This window comes from Artemia sp. Qi Xiang Cuo, chromosome 1, assembly GCF_049724085.1.
Source record: "Artemia sp. Qi Xiang Cuo chromosome 1, ASM4972408v1, whole genome shotgun sequence".
Classification (NCBI taxonomy): domain Eukaryota; kingdom Metazoa; phylum Arthropoda; class Branchiopoda; order Anostraca; family Artemiidae; genus Artemia; species Artemia sp. Qi Xiang Cuo.
In genome coordinates, this window is record NC_142794.1 from 62,515,186 (window position 1) to 62,535,634 (window position 20,449).

The window sequence follows — 20,449 nt, forward strand, 5'->3', positions numbered from 1 at the left end:
CATATTAACCCTAATTTACTATGCAAGGTCAGGTGAACATGGGGTTACCTAATTGCGTAAGCTGATCAAAACCGTTTACCCACAAAATGCAATAAGATTTAGTGTGGGATCATATTTTTTTTTCTGGTAAGGTTTTGTCTTTACAGGTATTTTTTAGACTAACTTTCGACTCTGTCAAAAATTTCGGGGGGGGGAGGGGGGGTCAAACCAGGTAACCCCCCCAAAAAATTGTTTTTAATATTCACCTTAAATATCCCCCCCCCCCTTGGATACGGCATTGCTAACAGCGTTGCATATTTAAATAGCCGTTTTCAGCAACATTTTTTATATCATATATAAGTTGTTTTTCATTTATTTATAAAAGTAGCTTGTTACGCTTCTTATTAGAAAAGAAGTTTGTTAAACTGCTGACTTTCATTAACTAAGAACTGGATCATAAGAGCGGAACATTCAGTCACCTTCATAGTCATTAAGACTGTCTTCAACAGAATTTTCTTACAAATCTTTCTCCTCTCCTTCAGACTTAGATTCTGATTCAGGTGACCTTGCCATAATCTTAATATAGACAAACACCTGCACCGGCAACCAAGACTTCATATTCATTAATAGTTATCTATTAGATACAGTTTAAATTATTTTTAGGAAGAGAATTAGAAGAATGTGAATCTACATAACTTTCATAAATATTCCAAAACTTTATTATTGACTATTTCGGAGAAAATCTGGATTGTTCAGTATGAATTCTAGGGCAAGGCAATTTAGCTGAACGTCGTCTTAGACTATACATATTCTGAACAAAAGAAATTAGCGAGAAATTAATAGAATCAAGAGCCAATGGTAATAATTCTTTAATTTGTTTAAGTCTAAAAAAAACAATGGACTGGAAGGACGAGATCAACTGGCAATATGCTCAAAAATGTATAGAGAATCTTAGTAGAATTTATCAGGGTGTGGCGATGGGATAGGAAGAAGTACTTTTAATGCACGAAAGGCTTTATTTTGAAGACGTTGAAGGGGCTTAATTTGAAATTTAAAAGTTAGGTTGAGATCGCGCTGATTCGCTGATCCAAACTGATCAATAACAAATAGTTTTTGGCTTATTCTTGGGCCTACTGGCCCTTCTCCCCTCTCACAACAAATGTTTGATACGTTTTACAAAGATAACGGCCTATGAAACTTCCGAGCCAATCTTACACCCAAAACCACATAAGCCGTTTTTCCATTGCGCGGTTTATGAGAAAACAATTGGCAATTCGAATTATTTACGGCCCTATCCCCAGGGGCTGTGAGGATCATGTGACTCTGAGATGCCAGTCAAATGGACCTTTCGACTATTCGGAGCAAAACGGCTATCTCAGAATTCGACTTTCTCAAAATGACTTACAAAAATTTGAATTTCCCCATCTTCACTTGATCCTTGCCAATATACATTAGGTTCAGATTTTGAATTAACAAACCAACATGACAGCTGTAAAGTATAGGCACAGAGAAACAAGGTATCTCCTTGTCAGGAAGCTTGTGATAAAAAAACAAAACAAAAAACTTTTACATTTTTTTTAATAGGTTTGAATTTTACAGAGCAGAACCAATCAGGTAAGATGTATCTTTTCATTTAAAAATTTAACACAGTACTTTCCAAAGTCTTTTTGCTTTAAAAAGAGTATCTGTCTCGACAGAAATAAGAAACAATGTGAATGCTTACAAAAATATGCCACAGATTTGAACCAATGAAAATAAAGCACGCTTTTTATCGTAGAATTCTACATAGGTGTGTCTCTTTTGTGAGATAAAGGATTCCTAGCACCTGCTATTCAAATATTTTTTCCCGTAGTTAATTTTATAATGATGGCTCTCTGTGGGAGCTTTGACAGCATAATTATTCAGCTTCGATAAGTCGCCCTTAACAAGAACTTCCATTAGTCTATGTTACTTCTTAGAAATTATGTGATGAAAAGGTTCAAGAACAAAATTGACCAGCAAAACTGACACAGTTATTAAGCAAAGAATGAACAATAAGAATAATTCGTCTTTGAAAGGTTGGAAAAGAGTTAAATGTAAAGTCGATGTTGTTCGAGAAGCAAAAATTGGAGTTAGAAAGGAGCCAGAGTTTTATTTCTGTAAGTTTATTTTCATAGAAGCATATGAAAAGTCAGACTGGAAACCTATCCCTCCATCTGGAAAACTAAAAGTAATTGAAAAGTGGTAAATATAATCCCTTCGTCCTGAAAATAGTTAGTAGCTTTATCTAGCTCTAGATAAAAGCCAAGGAATGTAAAAAGCACTATGATTTTTCAATGTAGACCCGTGATTATTGTGTCTATTAAAAATAAAACAAAGTAAATGTTTTTTTCTGTCTAAAGGAAATTTCCATAAACAAAATGCTGATGTCTTTATTAGAAACCTCAAAATTTTGACGAGTTTTTTTTAACTTGCCCCCGCCCCCCCTCTTGCGTAGAAAAAAAGTTTTTCCAAGAAAAGAAAAGAGCCATATTGAAACCTAAGACGGGCAGTAATGAAGTCCTATAATAATCCACACTAAATACGAACAAAAATTGCTATCCATAAATAAAGAGAAACCCAAAATGAACAAGAATTGAAATAAATTATCACATCAGCATAACGACAACATGTACTGCTGTAGGTGTATAAACGAAACCTGAAACAAATAGAAATTCGCATGACTAATCCAGTCAAACTTAGAACGAAAATTATCACAAACAGGAGTTGGGCTGCCACCTCTTAAATGTTCTAAGAACCCAAACCTTTTAAACCTCCCTGAAAGTTTTCAATTAATATTCAAATTCGTTTCCAAGACGTCTTCAATACCTGAAACGACATAGTGTCTTTTGATATACCTCGTTAGTCAACTGTGCCTATATTATAATTCTTGTATGAGCTTGTAGTTCAAAAAATATTCTTTGAATCAGAGAAACAAATTTTCAACCCTCCTCCCTTCATACAACGCAAAATCTCTTGCCCTACCTTGCCCTTTTGTTCTCAAACAGCAGCTCTTCAGTTCCAAACCCCAAGCTACTCTCGAGATATTGTAGATATGCATTTTTGACTATCTGGATGCACACAGCGTCTTTACATTTACCTCTACCTAGCGTTGTAAAATTAACGTAAAATAAAAACTCAGTTAGTAAAATTGGTAAAATAAGGTAAAATTGGTAAAATTATGTACTCCCTATGAAATACAGGGTAAAATGGGTGTTTTACAGTTGCCTTATAGCTAAAAGACCAGTTAAGCATTTCTTTTTAAGCATCACTTGCAATTTTTAATCAAAATTTTTAATGACTCCGATATTCCTGAGCTTAAAAAAAGTTAATGCCCCTTCATCTAGAGTTTCATCAATTTAATTAACTGTCTAGTTTTTCCCTTTGGCAATCTTGAGCCTAAGGTTTTTTGTAAGAAAAAATTAATAAAAAAAACTAAAGAAATAAGTCAAATTTACAATTATTTGTAGTAAAATCATTCTAGTCATTTTCTTCTACATTTAAACCTAAGAAATGATACCCTAACAGCGTTGCATATTTAAATAGCCGTATTCAGCAACATTCTTTATATCAGATATAAGTTGTTTTTCATTTATTTATAAAGCTTGTTACACTTTTTATTAGAAAAGAAGTTTGTTGCACTTTGATGACTTTCATTAACTAAGGACTGGATCATAAGAGCGGAACATTCAGTCACCTTCACAGTCATTAAGACTGTCTTCAACAGAATTTTCTTACAAATCTAGCTCCTCTCCTTCAGACTTAGGAGAGGAGCTTGATTCAGATGACCGTGCCTGTTCTGAAGCCCCCCACCTAAACGAAAGTCTTAGATAGGGCCCTGAGGATTATATATTAATTTCTACCTCATCCCTCCTATCGTCTCTCCCTTAGAGCTAATTCTGTATTTATCTGAATATTCTTTCAAAACAACCGCTGAAACACAAGGGCCGTTAAACTAGAATACGAAATTTTTTTTAGAGAATGTAGTCAGTAACAACTCATTCGGTTGCAATTCGTTGAAAAGCAGGATAAATCTTAGAAAAGGACATTGGAACTTTCGATTTCCAATTGACTGAGCCCCCCTCCAAAGCTTATATTGACCACCCTTTCCATATGAAATGCCTATGGGAAAAAATAACTAGGCAAATATTAAAACATTACCTTTACTATAGGTAATGCAATACGATTGCCCTTGACTTCAACAGGAGAGTAGAAATCAAGTAGAAATTTCAATTTCCCTTCTAATGAAAATACTAGAATTATCCAAGGGTAAAATAGGGGGCAATTTTCTGTGGGAGGGGGGATATTCCATGGGGGTATTTTCTGGGGGAGGGGGTAAACACCGGCTCGTGGGGAAAAGACGGCTTGAATACGAGATTTCTCTGAGATATGAAATGAAACATAAAGTGAAGATATTGACTCTGCTTTGTTCCACCACATTGTCGAAAATCCAGATCATGTAGTTCTTTTTGATGAGGGAACTTTACTAATTGAAGCAAATGGCTTCCAACATTCTTTTAGGAGGCATAGGAATTTAAAAAAAATCCGTAAATAAAGACCTTGATTTAAATAGAGATACTACAGATATTCCCATAAGCCTAATTTACAATAACTTAAAATTAATGGATTCAAAAGAATTTCTTCAGTTTAAACTAAGATCATCTGTCCAAACTTTAAATGAAAATTTGGTCAGTAGACAAGCTAAGTCAATCACTAAGCAATCACTAGCCCATTCTAATTGGTGAATAGTCTTTCATTTATTCTGGCTTGGTTTTTTGGTTTGTTTGATTTAGTTTTTCTTCTGCTCAATTAGAGTTAATTCAAAAGATTAGTTTTCCTTATTTGTTTTTGAGCACTGAATGTCCGCTGGCTGACATTACCCTCATTTTCTCAGCTATTTAATTTAATTTTTTTCTTATTTGTCATATATCAATATTGCTTCTAGCCCTTTATGTCTCAAACAGTTCACAAAACTAATGCAATTTTATTTCAGCTAATATTTTACCATTTTTAATACATTACCTGTACTATAATACATTTCATTGTTCTGATATCAAGAGAATTAAGTCAGACAGACCACCTTTTAAACCAGGAAAATACACAAAACGAAATCACATTCAATTTTTTTTTATGACAGCCTATTCGCGCTTTTGTGCACTAAAATACACAAAATACCAGTAAATTAGGTAAAACACGTAATTTACCTAAAACACGTAAATTACGTAAAATAGGTAAAATACCAATTTTACGGGAGTCCGTAAAATTACGGTAAAATACGCATAATATCCAATTTTACCGTGACTAATATTACCAGTTACAACAGTACCTCTGCCCGTCACCTGAGTCAAAATTTGAGTTCTACTTAACCCTACCCTAAGAGTCCCTGAAAGATTCAACTTGATCACCAACCACTGATTAAAACGTTTTGCACAAAGTGTCTTTTGATTTAGTCCTTGAAGTTTAAACTTAAACTTGAAGTTTAAACTTGAAGTTCCTTGAAGTTTAGATTTAAACTTGAAGTTAAGTCCCTTGCAGTTTAAACTTAATAATCTTGCCTACTCCTGAGATACAGATACAACCTTTTGACAGCCCCAGTCTTTACCTTTTGATTTAATAAGCTTCAACTTAATATACATAATCGTTCCTGAGATATTGTTGAAACGCCATTTAGACAACCGTGACGCGCAGTTTCTTTGGATTTAGTTGAACATCCCTCTCATAATTCCCTGAATATTTAAGCTTAATATGCTTAATCTTTTCAGACATATTGAAAATATGCCCTTTTGACAACCTACACGCAAGTAATGAGTTTTGATTTACTTCTGTTCCTATTCTGTTCCTTAGATTTCGCATATACGCCCTTTTGATACCGTTGAGACACATACTGTGTTTGATTTAGTTCAATTACTCTCTCAGTCTGCCCTGATAGTTTTAACTTACTGTCTTTAAGTGTTTCTGAGATATTCTCCCCCCTCTCCTTCCCGCTAAGAAAATGTATGTTTAAATAGTTGTCAATTTACATCATATACGGAGCTTTTCCCAGACCAGGGGGTCTTATAAATTTTTTTTTTGTCTGTGTATAGATCATAGTACATCAGACTAAACATTGCATAAATATTGTTTACAGTTGGTTGTTTTATCTTTTTTATTTTTCATAGCGCTTCCTGGCAGTGCTTGCATATTTAGCAGTGATGTCAACCGGTGGAGAAAATTTTTGTGGGTCGCGTTAATCTTGTTGGCTGGTATTTTGTCGACAGTTCAGGTATGTATGCTGTCATATCCCATCTGTACATAACCTAGTAGTGTCAATACAAATAGCAAAAACAAGAAATTAAAAAGAAAATATGGTAATTTCGTCGAAATAGTGACCAACTTTAAGAAAAGCTACACCGTATTACTGAATGTAAACAATTGCATCAATCTTGATGTTTTTGAATCTTTTTTCCTATATTATGTAAATATCAAGGAACCAACTAACATTCTTTCTGGATGGAAAAATCATACATCCTACAGAAATGATTCAAAATTTAGCTAGCTAGCTAGCTAAAAATGTATCTCAAGTCTTTATTGTATTTTATTCAGGTAAGTGGGGGATCCAATATCTTAGAAAGGAGGCCGTTGTGTATTTTTGTCCTATTTACGCTTCCGTTTCAATATCTTTTTTTAACATAAAACCAAAATATATTTTAACACTGCAGTCTAAACATATCCTCTTTTTGGTGCAAAAGCCCTCTTTCTGCGGGCATACATCTTTCGGGTAAATTTCATTCAGCAAGATTTTCATTGACTCATTCGGGCGTTTCAGTATAGACTTATTGATTAGCCCCTGTGGAGGATAGTTGTCTCCCTGTTCACCGTTTGCTAAATTCGTTACTGCTATTATATTCCCATGTGTTTCATTGGATGCAATTTTGAGTTTCTTTTTATGTGACACTCTCTCCCTATCTTATTCTCTCTATTTATCTCTTTTTTTGCACCCACTCTCTACTCTCCTCTCCCTCTTTTTGGTCTCACATTTTCTTACTTTCTCCTTTCTATCCTCATTCTTCTCTCTTCTTTCTCACTATATACCTCAATCTGTGTCTCCCTCTTACTCTTAAAATCTAACTGTATTTTGCTGATCTAGTCTCAGCCTTTTTTCTATCGAAGAACACTAAAAGGGCTGAAAATGACATTAGACCACAGAGACCTCTTCATAGTCCTCATAGATCTGACCTCCTCACAGTCATTTCCTGTTCAACATCCCAAGTTTAATTATTCCTATGATTGACTCTTTGATGTCTCAGGGAAACGTGTGAGACAAAGACACAGGCAGATTGCATTTCTTGGGCGGGGGGACTGCATTTTGGGGAAGAGAAATTCATTAAAACAGTAAAAAAAATCATATACATAAATGTCACTATTAATATAAGTCATCACAGCACCAAGCCAACAAAGCTTGACGCACTCGTCCTCTACCCCAATTTGTTCGAAGCTTTGTTTTTCATTCTACACAGTAAGGGTTCAATTTGCTTTAAATCCTTTCTTATAACTCATCCCCACGCCGTTTGAGGACGTTAAACTTATTTTTTGACACTAGATAGATAGCCAAAAATTATAATTTGTCCGAGAGATCCATGAAACGAAATCATCCATAAAACCCAGCCTATTTAATTTAACGTTTCTTTTATTATAAAAATTCCAAGAAAGTGGGATTAGAACACATTTTTTCTGCAACTGATCTTTTTCTGACATCTAGAGCTCCACGAAAAAAAGGCTAACATTGTAGGTGCATAGCCTATGCGGGTCTGTGCCAAGCAGCGTATATAGTATATCTTTTAGGCTTCCAAAGAATATAGGGCTTTTTAGTTTGACGACATCGTTAATGTTTTCCAGATCATTGAAAGAATTTCATATTTCATTTCAACACCTCTGGCACGATCAGCTACAGTTCACCTCGCTGAAAAAATTGAGTTTCCTATTCTTACCCTTTGCAGCAAAAGCAGCTGGAAGTAAGTTTTTTTGTCACTCCTATCCAGACAATTAATCACTTCTAGATGCAGATTATATATATATATATATATATATATATATATATATATATATATATATATATATATATATATATATATATATATATATATATATATATATATATATTATATATATATATATATATATATATATATATATATATATATATATATATTATTATTATTATTTTATTACCCATTATTAAACATACAAAATGTTGTAAATGGAGTACAAGAAATGAAAAAAAACTAACATCAAATAAAAGCAAAATATCCGGAGAAAACTCAACTACAGAAAAACAAGATTAAGAACATTCCTACGACAAAAAAAAGATAAATTTAAGTTATTGCAACATATAATGAAGAGAGGCTTGGTTCAAACGCCTTTGCAAATCGAACACGGCGATTCAGTACAGCTATAAGCGGGTCGACTATACCATACTTACGAGATATATTCGAATTCCTCATCAAAACTGGAAGACGAAGCAGATACTTGCCATATCTGTAGAAAATAGACCAAATATTGCAGCGATCAGACGAAGTAAATATTTTCCAAAACGGAGATAGGGCTAGCACATGTGGCAAAACAAAAACATTATACACCCTTGCAATTAGAAAACGGTTAAAGTGGCACTTCATTGAAACGAGAATTCCATAAGCTTTGCGTGTCTTAACAGTGAACAACGAAACAAGGCAATCGCGGGTTTCTTTAAGATCGCTACAAATTGGAAGGCCGAGGCTATAAGTGTTCTACTCGCGTTCAAAATGTCGTTGGCATAATCGATCAGCGAAACATTGAGACCTCTAAAGATACATGCAGACTGAACCGGTTCTTGCGATGAAATAATACTATTATTGAAAAGCGGTGGTGAAGTAAGGGCTCCTTGGCGTATTCCCTTCTCTACGGGTATAAGAATGGAAGATAGGGTTAAAGCATTAATACAAGGTACATTTACACGCGCTTTTAAATTACTATACATATTCCTCAGTGCGCGTATAATAGACTTATCCGCGCCGCGTTTCCGGGCCGACAACAATATCTGAGGGTGCACACCGGAGTCAACGCAGGGTTGACATCGTGACCGGCAAAATACAAAGTCTCATTTGAATCATCGGCGTCAATCAACAAAATAGCAATCAAATAATGCGCGTGTTCTCTACTCATTTTCTTCTTGAAACCAAATTGGTTATCCGGCGTGTTACATATAGCACTAAGCCTATTTACAAGAAGCAATTAAAATAAATTGCACAGTAGGCTTATGGCGCGACAGTTATCGGGCGGTAAGAAGAACACTGCCCCCCGTCTTTTCCCTTCTTTAATACAGGAGTAATTACCCCCGTGCAGAATAGGTCTGGAACAACCCCAGCATTAAAAATCATTTGGTACAGGAGACAAAGGTGCTCGACAAGGTTCTGACTTCCCGCTTGCAGATGCAATCCGCACAGGTTATCTACCCCCCTCGACAACTTCTTCTTCAGTTTCGAGAGTGCCACACTGACTGACGAATTAGAAACAACAAAACCAAATTCCCGTTCACATTCCTCAAGACTCGCATCGAGTTCAATAGAAAATTTATTTTCCAGATCAGCATTAGGTGATGAAAACTCTTGCATAATATATTTAGCCCACTCACTCTCACTGGGCAGAACATCAACTGATTCTTTACGTTTCTTCTTTTTTAGGAATTTCCACATGCGATCGGGTTCTTGCTTTATACATTTGCTATCACATTCAATAATCATAGCACGATGTATAGCGAGGGTTTTTGTGAATCTCCGCTTAGTATATAATCGGATGGAGTTCACTATGCCATGCCTTGGTCGGTCATTATCTATCCACATTCTTAACCAGAATTTCGCGGTCGCAAACGCATTTACAAGATCCGAATCATCGGACCAGTGGGGTATTTCCGAGCCAATCCGAACACAGCAAATCGGTACTGCAGCCATTTCGGCGCACTGCAGGGCATGAACTTTTTCGCTACAGTTTATATTCATTAATAACTGTTTATCATTTGCTGCATCTGAAGAAGATTTGTGTAGTAGATTGTAAGGGACGTGAATTCTTCCAAAAATATCGTCACATACATTCTGTTACAAAGGGGTATTAATTTTATCCCACATAACTTTCTGATGCCATTTTCTTCTACTGGGTAGATCAGGGTTGTAGTTCGAAGATGTACTAGGTGGGAAAACAAAACTAACGGGTAAGTGGTCAGATGCGCTGATAGGCGTATCCACATGTGACTGGCAAAGGGGAACTGGTTGATGAGAACACATTATAAAATCAAGAGATGAAGTTGCCCCAGAGTTATGCACATACGTGAAATCGAGATCATTTTCTATTTTATTTAGACCAGCGCATGTAGCCGAGAGTACTTGGGATCTTGGGCTTTCCGGATTCAACAAATCACAGTTCATATCTCCGGCAACAATGTACGACAAATTTTGGGTGCAACAATTTGCAATAGCGTTTGCTAATTTCCGACAATTACAAACGAACCTGGAATATGATCTAGATGATTTGTAGTCCGTAGGCATATAAACTGAAAAGATTATTGTCCGTTCAACCTTGATCGCAATAAAATTATCGGAAACTTGGAAAACTGTCGCGCGTAAAGACTTTGAAGCAAGGATTGCGATACCACCTGACGGCAGGCCACCACCACTCGATTTCGCACCAACAGGAAAAAGATCGATTGAATCACCGATATTTAAAAGTTCAGTTCCTTCATTAATCAGGAAATGTATATATAGGAAATGTAAATGAATATATATATATATATATATATATATATATATATATATATATATATATATATATATATATATATATATATATATATATATATATATATATATATATATATATATATATATATATATATATATATATATATATATATATATATATATATATATATATATATATATATATATATATATAGTGATGATGATAGATGATGATAGATGATGATGATGATAGATGATGATAGATAGTGATAGATAGATAGTGAGTGAGTGAGTGAGTGAGTGAGTGAGTGAGTGAGTGAGTGAGTGAGTGAGTGAGTGAGTGAGTGAGTGAGTGAGTGAGTGAGTGAGTGAGTGAGTGAGTGAGTGAGTGAGTGAGTGAGTGAGAGAGTGAGTGAGTGAGTGAGTGAGTGAGTGAGTGAGTGAGTGAGTGAGTGGGTGTGTGTGAGTGTGTGTGTGTGTGTGGGTGTTCGTTGGAGAGTTAGGGTTTGAGTTGGTGTGTGTGTGAGTGTGTGTGAGTTATTGAGAGAGAGAGTGATATTGACAGTCAGTGTGAGTGTGAGTGTGTATATATATATATATATATATATATTATTTGAAAAAAACTACGTTTTCTAAAGAGTTAAAGAGGCTGAGTCACAAGTTCGAAACTTAAAACGTACAGGGATTAGGAGTGCAGTTGGGGGCTGCCGCCCCCAAACCCCCGCTTCCGTATATGAAAGGGGCTGTGCCCTCCTCAACGCCTCGCTCTTTACGCTAAAGTTTGACTTTCTTACAACTCTTTTTTTTTTAACAATAAAAACTTTAGCGTAAAGAGCGGGGCGTTGAGGAGGGCACAGCCCCTTTCATATACGGAAGCGGGGGTTTGGGGGCGGCAGCCCCCGACTGCACCTCCTAATCCCTGTATGTTTTAAGGTTCGAACTTGTGACTCAGCCTCTTTAACTCTTTAGAAAACGTGTTTTTTTTTCAAATAATTTCTGCACGTTTTTGTATAGTTTATTACTTATTTAACTCTTTAGAAAACGTAGTTTTTTTCAAATAATGTTATCAAAACAGTGGAGACTTACCTGTAACCTGAAGGCCGACTGTGATATTCTTCTGGAGACGCCTGTTGAGCCGAAGGATTTAATAGATTGGATTTAAAAAAGAAACTGAGTTTCTTTTTTAAACTTTAAATTCAATATAAACTCAACGCCTCGCTCTTTACGCTAAAGTTTTTATTGTTTAAAAAAGAGTTGTGAGAAAGTCAAACTTAAGCGTAAAGAGTGAGGCGTTGAGGAGGGCACAGCCCCTTTCATATACGGAAGCGGGGTTTGGGGGGCGGCAGCTCCCCAACTGCACCTCCTTAGCCCTGTACGTTTTAAGGTTCGAACTTGTGACTCAGCCTCTTTAACAGCCCCCCAACTGTGCCTCCTAATCCCTGTACGTTTTAAGGTTCGACCTTGTAACTCAGCCTCTTTAACTCTTTAAAGAACGTAGTTTTTTTCAAATAATTTAAAAAAGAAACTGAGTTTCTTTTTTTAAACTTTAAATTCAGTATATAAAAAATTTCCTCTGACGGTGAATCGAACCCGGGTCCTCCGCCTGACAGTCAGGAGTATCGACCACTGTGCCAAAGAGACACAATAGTTTATGTATTTTTAGTATGTGGAATCTATTTTTGACGCAAGCAAATCCCCACAAAACTTGATATTTGGTTTTTGGAAAACAGGGAAGGAGTGACCGGGAGCTTTCGAGGATAAGCTCCCAGGTCCCAGGAAAACTTACCTTCTAAATTTCAGCCCGATCGGACAACATTAAAGGGAGGCTGTGGTGGGAAAATTTAACAAGGGGTCTTATAGGAAAGCGAGGTTTTTCGTAAATGCAAATTCGGGGGATAATTTTTTCGGTCTGAAAATATCAAAAGGCCCTAACAGGTCGAATTCCGCTTCGAATGAGTCCTCATTCACCCGGATCCATTGACAACTGTGGCCTGTAGGCGTGGATAATAAAAAAAAAAAGAGAAATGAACATTAAGTGGCTATATCTGGTTTTTGGGAAACAGGGAAGGAGTGATCGGATTGAGCTGAAAATTCGAGGATAAGCTCCTGGGCCCTAGGAAAGCTTAACCTCTAAATTTCAGCCCAATCGGACAACGTTAAAGGGGGGCTGTGGTGGGAGGGTCGAAACATCCGGCCCAGTTTATCCTATGAAGATAAAGTCGGAGGAGGATGAAATTTTGCACGTTTCTTAGTTTGAGCTTGGGCTACAACATGCAATCACCGCCGTCTCTCTGCGACCTCTAGGACCGGAAATCGCTTAACATTGTGGTGAGTCGCCTCTTTAAAGAGGCACAAGTGTGCCTCCTTGATATACATATATATATATATAAAATATAAATATATAAATATAGCTACATCAAAATTAAATGCACAACATAAAAACACTATAACCAATATATATATATATATATATATATATATATATATATATATATATATATATATATATATATATATATATATATATATATATATATATATATATATATATATATATATATATATGCAGGGCGTCACTACCCAACATGTTTTTATGGGGGGGAAGGGAGGGATAGTGAGAGATCTACCGACTTGCTGATCGTTTTTACCGACTATTTTTACCAATAATTAGCATAATGTCCGTTTCAAATACGAAACTTGAGAACACAATTTAGCCCAAAGAATCGTATAGCCCGAAGAAAAATAACTCCTTAAGGGCTAGGCACACGTAGCTGATTTCGGGAACTGATTTCAGCATCAGTGGACGAACGATAACGGTAAGAAAAATTAGGTTGAAAGAAAAATTTATTGCGCAAAATTTTCAAAACAAAAAATCATGGACACAAATAGTCAACTGGAGTCTATTAATAGTTACTTAATTAATCTTAGCTTAGTTCTCAGTTTAATTCTCAAGCATAGTAGTCGGGTCTTTCACCACAGATACCTCTGGCTGACTATTTATTTTTATCCCTATTTTTTGGTGATGATCATGATGAAAATCAGCACTGATTTTGTAAATCTGTTGAAAATTTTTCTACCTCAAATCGAATCCAATTTCCTTTAAAATCGGCGCTGATTTGGAAATCAGTTCCTGAAATCAGCTACGTGTGCCCAGCCCTTTAGTTCAGTTTCTCGTAAGAAACACGCGTGCAAGTAGTTAGTGGTATAGTGGAGAAAGGATTATGACAAGAGGAAAAAAGCGGTTATACGATTTATATTAATTAAAAAAAAACTATCTGAAAAAGAAGTTATTCAAAGAAAAGTAATGGCCATTTTAAACTTATGATCAGCAGCTACAAATACCTGTTAATGAGACCCAAAACGAACAGAAATGAAATAAACAATCATAGCAAAAAAACATACAACAAGTAATGATATAAATGAATAATTAAATCTTAAAGTGAGTAATGATTAAATTGAATTTGCCAATCAAAATTAAAAAAAAAATGCTATTGAAGTATAAAGGAAACCCAAAACAAACAGAAATTAAATAAACAATCAATGCAAACAAACATACAATAGATACTAATTTAAAGAATAAATACATCTTAAAACGAGTTGAAACTTAAACTGAATATGCAAATCAAGCTTGAAACGAACAGAGATGACTACAAACAAGAGTTTGGGTATGACCTCCTTCTCTCACTGTAAAAGTCTAAAACCTACTGCGTCATTGGCGCTTTACTGAAAACTATACGCGTCTTGAACAGTCTTGGAAAGTATAAACAAAATCAAATTGAATATTTGATGTATAATAGTATTAATTGTTGAAAGATCCATTAGTTCAAGATTTTATTTCACTATAATTTTATTTTCATTTTCAATGCTGTAAGAACTGGAAAAGAAAGTATTTGTAATATAGTTAGCTGTCAGTGAAGGGCCAATGACGCATTAGGCCTTAGATTTTCACAATTAAGGAAGGGAGCAGTATCCAAACTCTTGTTTGTAGTGAAACCATATGCTTCTTGAACAATCATAGATAGAACTAATAAATTAACTGAATATTCGATGTATAATGATATTAATGGCTGAAAGCTCATCAGTTCAAAATTTTACTGTAATTATAATGTTTATTTTAAATATTAAGTACAAAAGAAAATATTTGTAATATAAATCGTTTTCATTAAAGCGCAAATGACGCAGTAGGTTTTAGACTTTTAGCCCAGTAAAAATAGCGTTTGAGGTCAAACAAATTGCAACAAAAATGATTTTTGCCCCAGAAAATGCAGAAAAATCAGGAGAACAGCATACTAAAAGCCCACCAAAAACCACCGACGGTAAAAAGTTTGACATGGGAAAAAAGAGGGGAAAGAGGGAAACTTCTGAAAAAATACCAGGACCTCTGATTTTAGCACTGTAAATACCCAGTCCTACGTAGTTCAAGTCGCAGAAACTCAAATTCTGCATCAGAATTATTATATCACACTATCGGGCGTATCTGGGGAAGGTTAGTGGGGGAAACAGGGGAAAATGTGGAAGACTCAGATTCGCTCGATTTCATCGCTGTAAAGACTACTTCTGATATTATTTCAGACACAAAATCCAAATCTTCCTTCAGAAAATTAGTTTTCCCTCATCGGAAAAAACTGGCAGAGGGTGAAAAGTAGGGAAATTGATCACAGTATATTAAGAATCATCATGGTGTATAAAATTGGTACAGATTGATTCTACTTCGGCAATTCACAGACTTAAAACAAATCAAATAATAACAAACTTAAAACAGGAACTTAGTTGTTAAATTCATCATCAAGGTCAATGCTTTCTGAATTTTGGCAGTCGGTACCATGACACTCGGCACATGCTTTTGTGCAGTGAAGTCCGTTTCTTTTGCAACTGCAACGCTTTGGTTCACAGCCTGACTTGTAAGCACATCGTACCATTCTCAGTAGTGCGTCGGGTGCTGGCTTCGAGTCCGTCATTACAGGTACGTACTTGGTTCTGTCTAGCCGCCAACCCTAGTCACGTGGGTCCAGATCAGCTGAGCAACCCATCCATTCCATGACCTGTAGGAAAACTCTGAAGAAGTGAAACTTCGCAGCTGACAATATCGGAGGCAAGCTTTCTGGGCGGACGAACGAGGTCGAAAAAGCTAGTTATGTGACAAAAATGGTGTGACGCAAATCCTGAAGGTTGGTATCAGCTTTAGCCCGATAAACAAGCAGTGTGAGCTTTTCGCCTGCACTGATGATCTGATGCTTTTCTGAGTTCTTCCGGCAAAAAACCGCCGCATCTTTTCGGAATTCTTCGTTGATCTTAGCCAATAAAAGTGGCACTGGGTTTCCTACGCCGTAGAACCTAGAGGTCGTATCGCATCCCAGGAAAGCATGGATGGGCAGTATGACCTCTGCGACTTCCCCAAGCTTGCTTTTTAGTTCTCTTATGTTGTAGAGTTTGGATGTTCCCGGCTTGGTCTGCGCTCGAAAGAAAAGTGAGTAGCTTCCTGGCTGCCAATGGTGAAGAAGCAAGACGAACAGGTCTGTGTCATTGCCAACAAAACAGGTTTCTACCTCAGAACAACTTGTCACTGCGGCTGTCGCAATCGTGAAATCTGCATCACCTGAACCATACACCACGCGACATCCTGACGAGCTTAGCACTCAACCAAGCAGGAGGATGAATTTTCCCTTGTTCTTCAGGTTGGTCAGGATAAAGTCGTTTTTGAGAGTTATCGTTTTTGTCCCAGTAAAGTCGATATCAGGAGATCTTATGCCTTTCGATCTTTTCAAGTGAGTCTGGTCTTTTGTTGACGGTGAATTTTCGTATCTGTCGACCACAACCGTAGCATTTCCAAAATGAGCTTTGACATAGCTAGCGTAGGCCAGACATTTTCGACCAAAAGTAGCGCCGGTTGTCCAAGGCAATTTATGTAAGAGCCATCCTCCATCTACAACTTATTTGCAGCTCGTTGAAAGATTCGCGGAAGAGCCTTCGATCATTTTCCAGAGGGCATTTGAGAGGGAACCCTTGTCAGCTGTGCGTAGTAGTTGGTATGACCCGAAAAGCGCAGGAGGAAAAGAGCAAAGTTCATAACCAAGAGTATCCGACAAATCCTGACCGTCGGCAGTGGCTACAACCACTAGTCGCTGGAACAATAACGTTTGGTCAATCTCGACCGGCTCACCATCAAGCTTCGGAGCCGACTTTGCAGCCAAAGTTACGACTTTATCTCTGCTTTTGAGTACAAAAGTCTCTACTGGCTTTCCAACCATCCCTTGCAGTATGTGCAGCCCAACGGCTTTTGCTTCGTCGACGTTAACCTCTGGCGAATCATTCACTCCGGTAACAATATTCATTAGCTCCTGACCCCTGTAGAACGGCTGCAAAGGCTTAAGGAACTTGAGCAACTTCTGCAAATCTTCGCTGTCTCTCAATATCCTGGACCCCAATGTATCAACGTGCTGGTCGCTTGTGTGGTAAACAGATCCAGTAAGGTCTTGCATTATTTCATTCATTTGACTTTGCACTGGCATAGATAGTGTCCAGATCGACCGCTGCGCTTCAATCATACCTCTCCCTCTAGTGAGACCGCCAGCGGTCTTCAGAGTTTTCATGAAGACTTGTGCTATAACAAGGTCTGCTGCCAGGCCTGACCACGAATGTTCGGTTCTGTTAACAGAAAAAGTGACCAGTTTGGAACTTCTCGTATAATTCTGGCTGCGCTTCTTTCAAACCGACCAGGGTTTGTAAATGAAGACGGGCTGATTTAGCATATGCAGTTCGACCACATGCCGCGAAATAAGGAAGCATACTAAACCAGCTCTGAAGATACAGGTCGAAATCTCCAGTCCGTTCAGCGCAAACTGACATCCTAAGAATTTTATTCATTTCAGAATACTGTTCAAGCCACAGTTTCGCAGTCCTAGATTCGCTAACTAGCTCCTTCTTTGCCTGCTCAATTTCTTCTAAAAGTGAAACCACCGCTGGAGACGCAGAAAGGTCTTCAATAGAAATATTTTCGGATGTCAGCTCTGTAAAGACACTGGCTGCGCTCACCATTTGGGGTGCGGGTTCACTTCGTATACCGTCGACAGTATCTTCGAAAGCACAGGCAAAAAGTAAGATGTGCAGAGCTAAGTCAAGAGGAGAATGTGCCGTCATTGCTCTAGAAACTGCTCTGCCAGAGATGATGTGTTTTACAGTGTTCAGTGCGTAGATCTGTTTAAGGACTTCAACCAAACCTGTTTCTTCCATAAAATAGCCCATACACCCAAGAAAACTCATTCTTCCATGAAAGGACCCAAGCATCACTAAGACCTCTTTCAAGAGGCTTCTGAAAGGCGAAGATTCAACCAGCATTTTTACTCTTTCACACATTGGCTGGTCGAAGATTCAGAGAGTAATCTGGTTGAGTTTCATTGCCTTCACTGCAATAAACATCAACATTGTGTTAAAGCGCGTGAGACTAGTTGGGTTTAAATAAATTATCGACTGGAAAACTATCAATGACCGCTTCTGGGTTTGTCCAGCATGAGCTGACCGCAATGCACCTGACCAGCCGACTGGAGAACCTGGCAGAGCTAGCTGAGAATTTACCCACATGATATAAAGAAATCTGCCATTGTCTCTGAACTCTGGAACTACCAACTCTACGTAAGTGAGCTGATTTGTAAATGCAGTATGCTTCTCGCAAGGGTAGATCGGTATAGCAGCTTTTCCTATAATTTCTTTCAAGTCAAAATCTTTTCTGGGAAACACGCGTAACTCTTCTTTGCCGCCCGGCGACTTAACCTCAAGAATAGCCATACCATTTGAAGTATCGTGTCCATCCAGAGTGTTAGCGTTATGATCGTAATTGTCTGCAATGTACTGGACAAGAGTGCCTCTTGGTATGTTGAGTTCTTGGTCAGGGCTTTCAGCCATTGCCGCACATCTTTCAAATCGAAGGGTTTCTGCATAGCCAACAGAAAAGCCTAGGCTGCTGAGTGTGTCGACAGCGTCGCATGAACCGAACCGATGATGCATAGACTCAGCCAGCCCCAGCTGCATTGGTGCAATAATGCCTCAAGGTCTGGTGTTTTGCATTATTGCCTGCCCTATTGCACTGACCACAAGTTTGGCTTTGTTGTGTTAGATCAAAATCAACAGGAAAAGCCGTAGGGATGGAACAAGGAAATCGAGATTGTCCTCTGCCGAAACTAAGGTGCGTATTTGGTCCCATTCTTCTTTGGAAGATATCACAGTCCTTATTTCGCTCTCCACTATTCTTGCAAAAGCTTTCGCAATCACGACTTTTTCTTTCTCCGGATTTACGTCTTTTGGCAATTGGTAATAATCCCGATAAATGCTTGCAGCCGTCTCCCTAAGCGTCACTATACTTTTCTTCCCGGGATTATCAGAAATGATCACCTTGTCGCTGAAGTAATCAAATAGCACTTCCTTCAGGTAAACGTTGCTGTATGGCTTCAGATCCGTTTCGGCTAAAAAGTCCTCCATTTTTTTCGAAATATCGGTCAGTGTAACCTGTACATCGTCAAGACCGACAAAGAAGTTTGCATCCTTGTAAAACACTTCTTTTCGAACCTTGCCGGAAGGTATGCAATTCTTTCACTTCTTTACTTCAGAATCACCACTTAATTTTAAATAGCGCTGAGGCAAGTTTTTTCCAGTCCAGAAGTTCACTGAACAAACTGTGTGATAGATGGCATCGGCGGCGTGGAGATCAGCAGTAGCTGCATTTAACCTTCCGAAAAGGCTGGTCGACCATTCATCTTGTCTTTATGAACACAGAAGTCTAACACTGGCTTGAAATGTGTCTGTTCTATCAGTCTGGGATGGCGAATAGCCTGGATGACGCGGATCAGCAATGACAGGGGTCGCACAAAACAGACAGTCTTTATCGAATGCGAACAAAGAACTTGCAGAACGTAAGGATCTACTGTTATTTTCTTGATTACTTGCTGAATCACCTTCATTGCAACGTTTAAGACTAGAAATTCTTCTCTCGTTACTGAAGTCTCTTCGGTAGTGAGCATGAACCTTGTCACCGGGGTTAACTTCGACAGAATCATCTCTTTCTTTACTGGCAGTATTAACTGTGACGGCACCTTTGCTTCCAAACGTGGAGAGACTGTTATCATCTCCTTCGCTCTGAAGACAGATTGCACATTGTGAAGCCATACTTGTCTGAAATGAAGATACGAAAGTTTCAGTAACAGAGAACTTGATGAATAACTTAATTAGAATATTAATATTAGAATATTAGAATATAATTAGAATATAATATTAGAATATAATATTAGAATATTATATATTTAATATAATTAGAATTATTTGAAAAAAACTACGTTTTCTAAAGAGTTAAAGAGGCTGAGTCAAAAGTTTGAACCTTAAAACGTACAGGGATTAGGAGGTACAGTTGGGGGGCTGCCGCCTCTCAAACCCCCCGCCTTCACAGCCTTTAAATAAAAAAAAAGTTTTTTAAACTGAAAGTAAGGAGCGACATTAAAACTTAAAACGAACAGAAATTATTCCGTATATGAAAAGGGCTGTGCCCGCCGCAACGCCTCACTCTTTACGCTAATGTTTTTATTGTTTAAAAAAAGAGTTGTGGGAAAGTCAAACTTTAGCGTAAAGAGCGTGGCGTTGAGGAGGGCACAGCCCCATTCATATACGGAATAATTTCTGTTTGTTTTAAGTTTTAATGTCGCTCCTTACTTTCGGTTTAAAAA

General features: G+C 37.4%; 1 protein-coding gene across 1 annotated transcript in view; it reads left to right on the forward strand.

Annotated features, from left to right (window-relative positions):
• The first annotated feature begins 2,005 nt into the window (after positions 1-2,005).
• LOC148956575 (uncharacterized) overlaps positions 2,006-20,449 on the forward strand; it is a 91,473-nt gene continuing 73,029 nt past the window's right edge. Inside the window, exons 1-3 of the mRNA XM_089091244.1 lie at positions 2,006-2,117; positions 6,156-6,259; positions 7,873-7,988. Of these exons, the coding sequence (XP_088947370.1) occupies positions 2,006-2,117; positions 6,156-6,259; positions 7,873-7,988 (332 nt within the window). The remainder of the gene's footprint in view (positions 2,118-6,155; positions 6,260-7,872; positions 7,989-20,449) is intronic.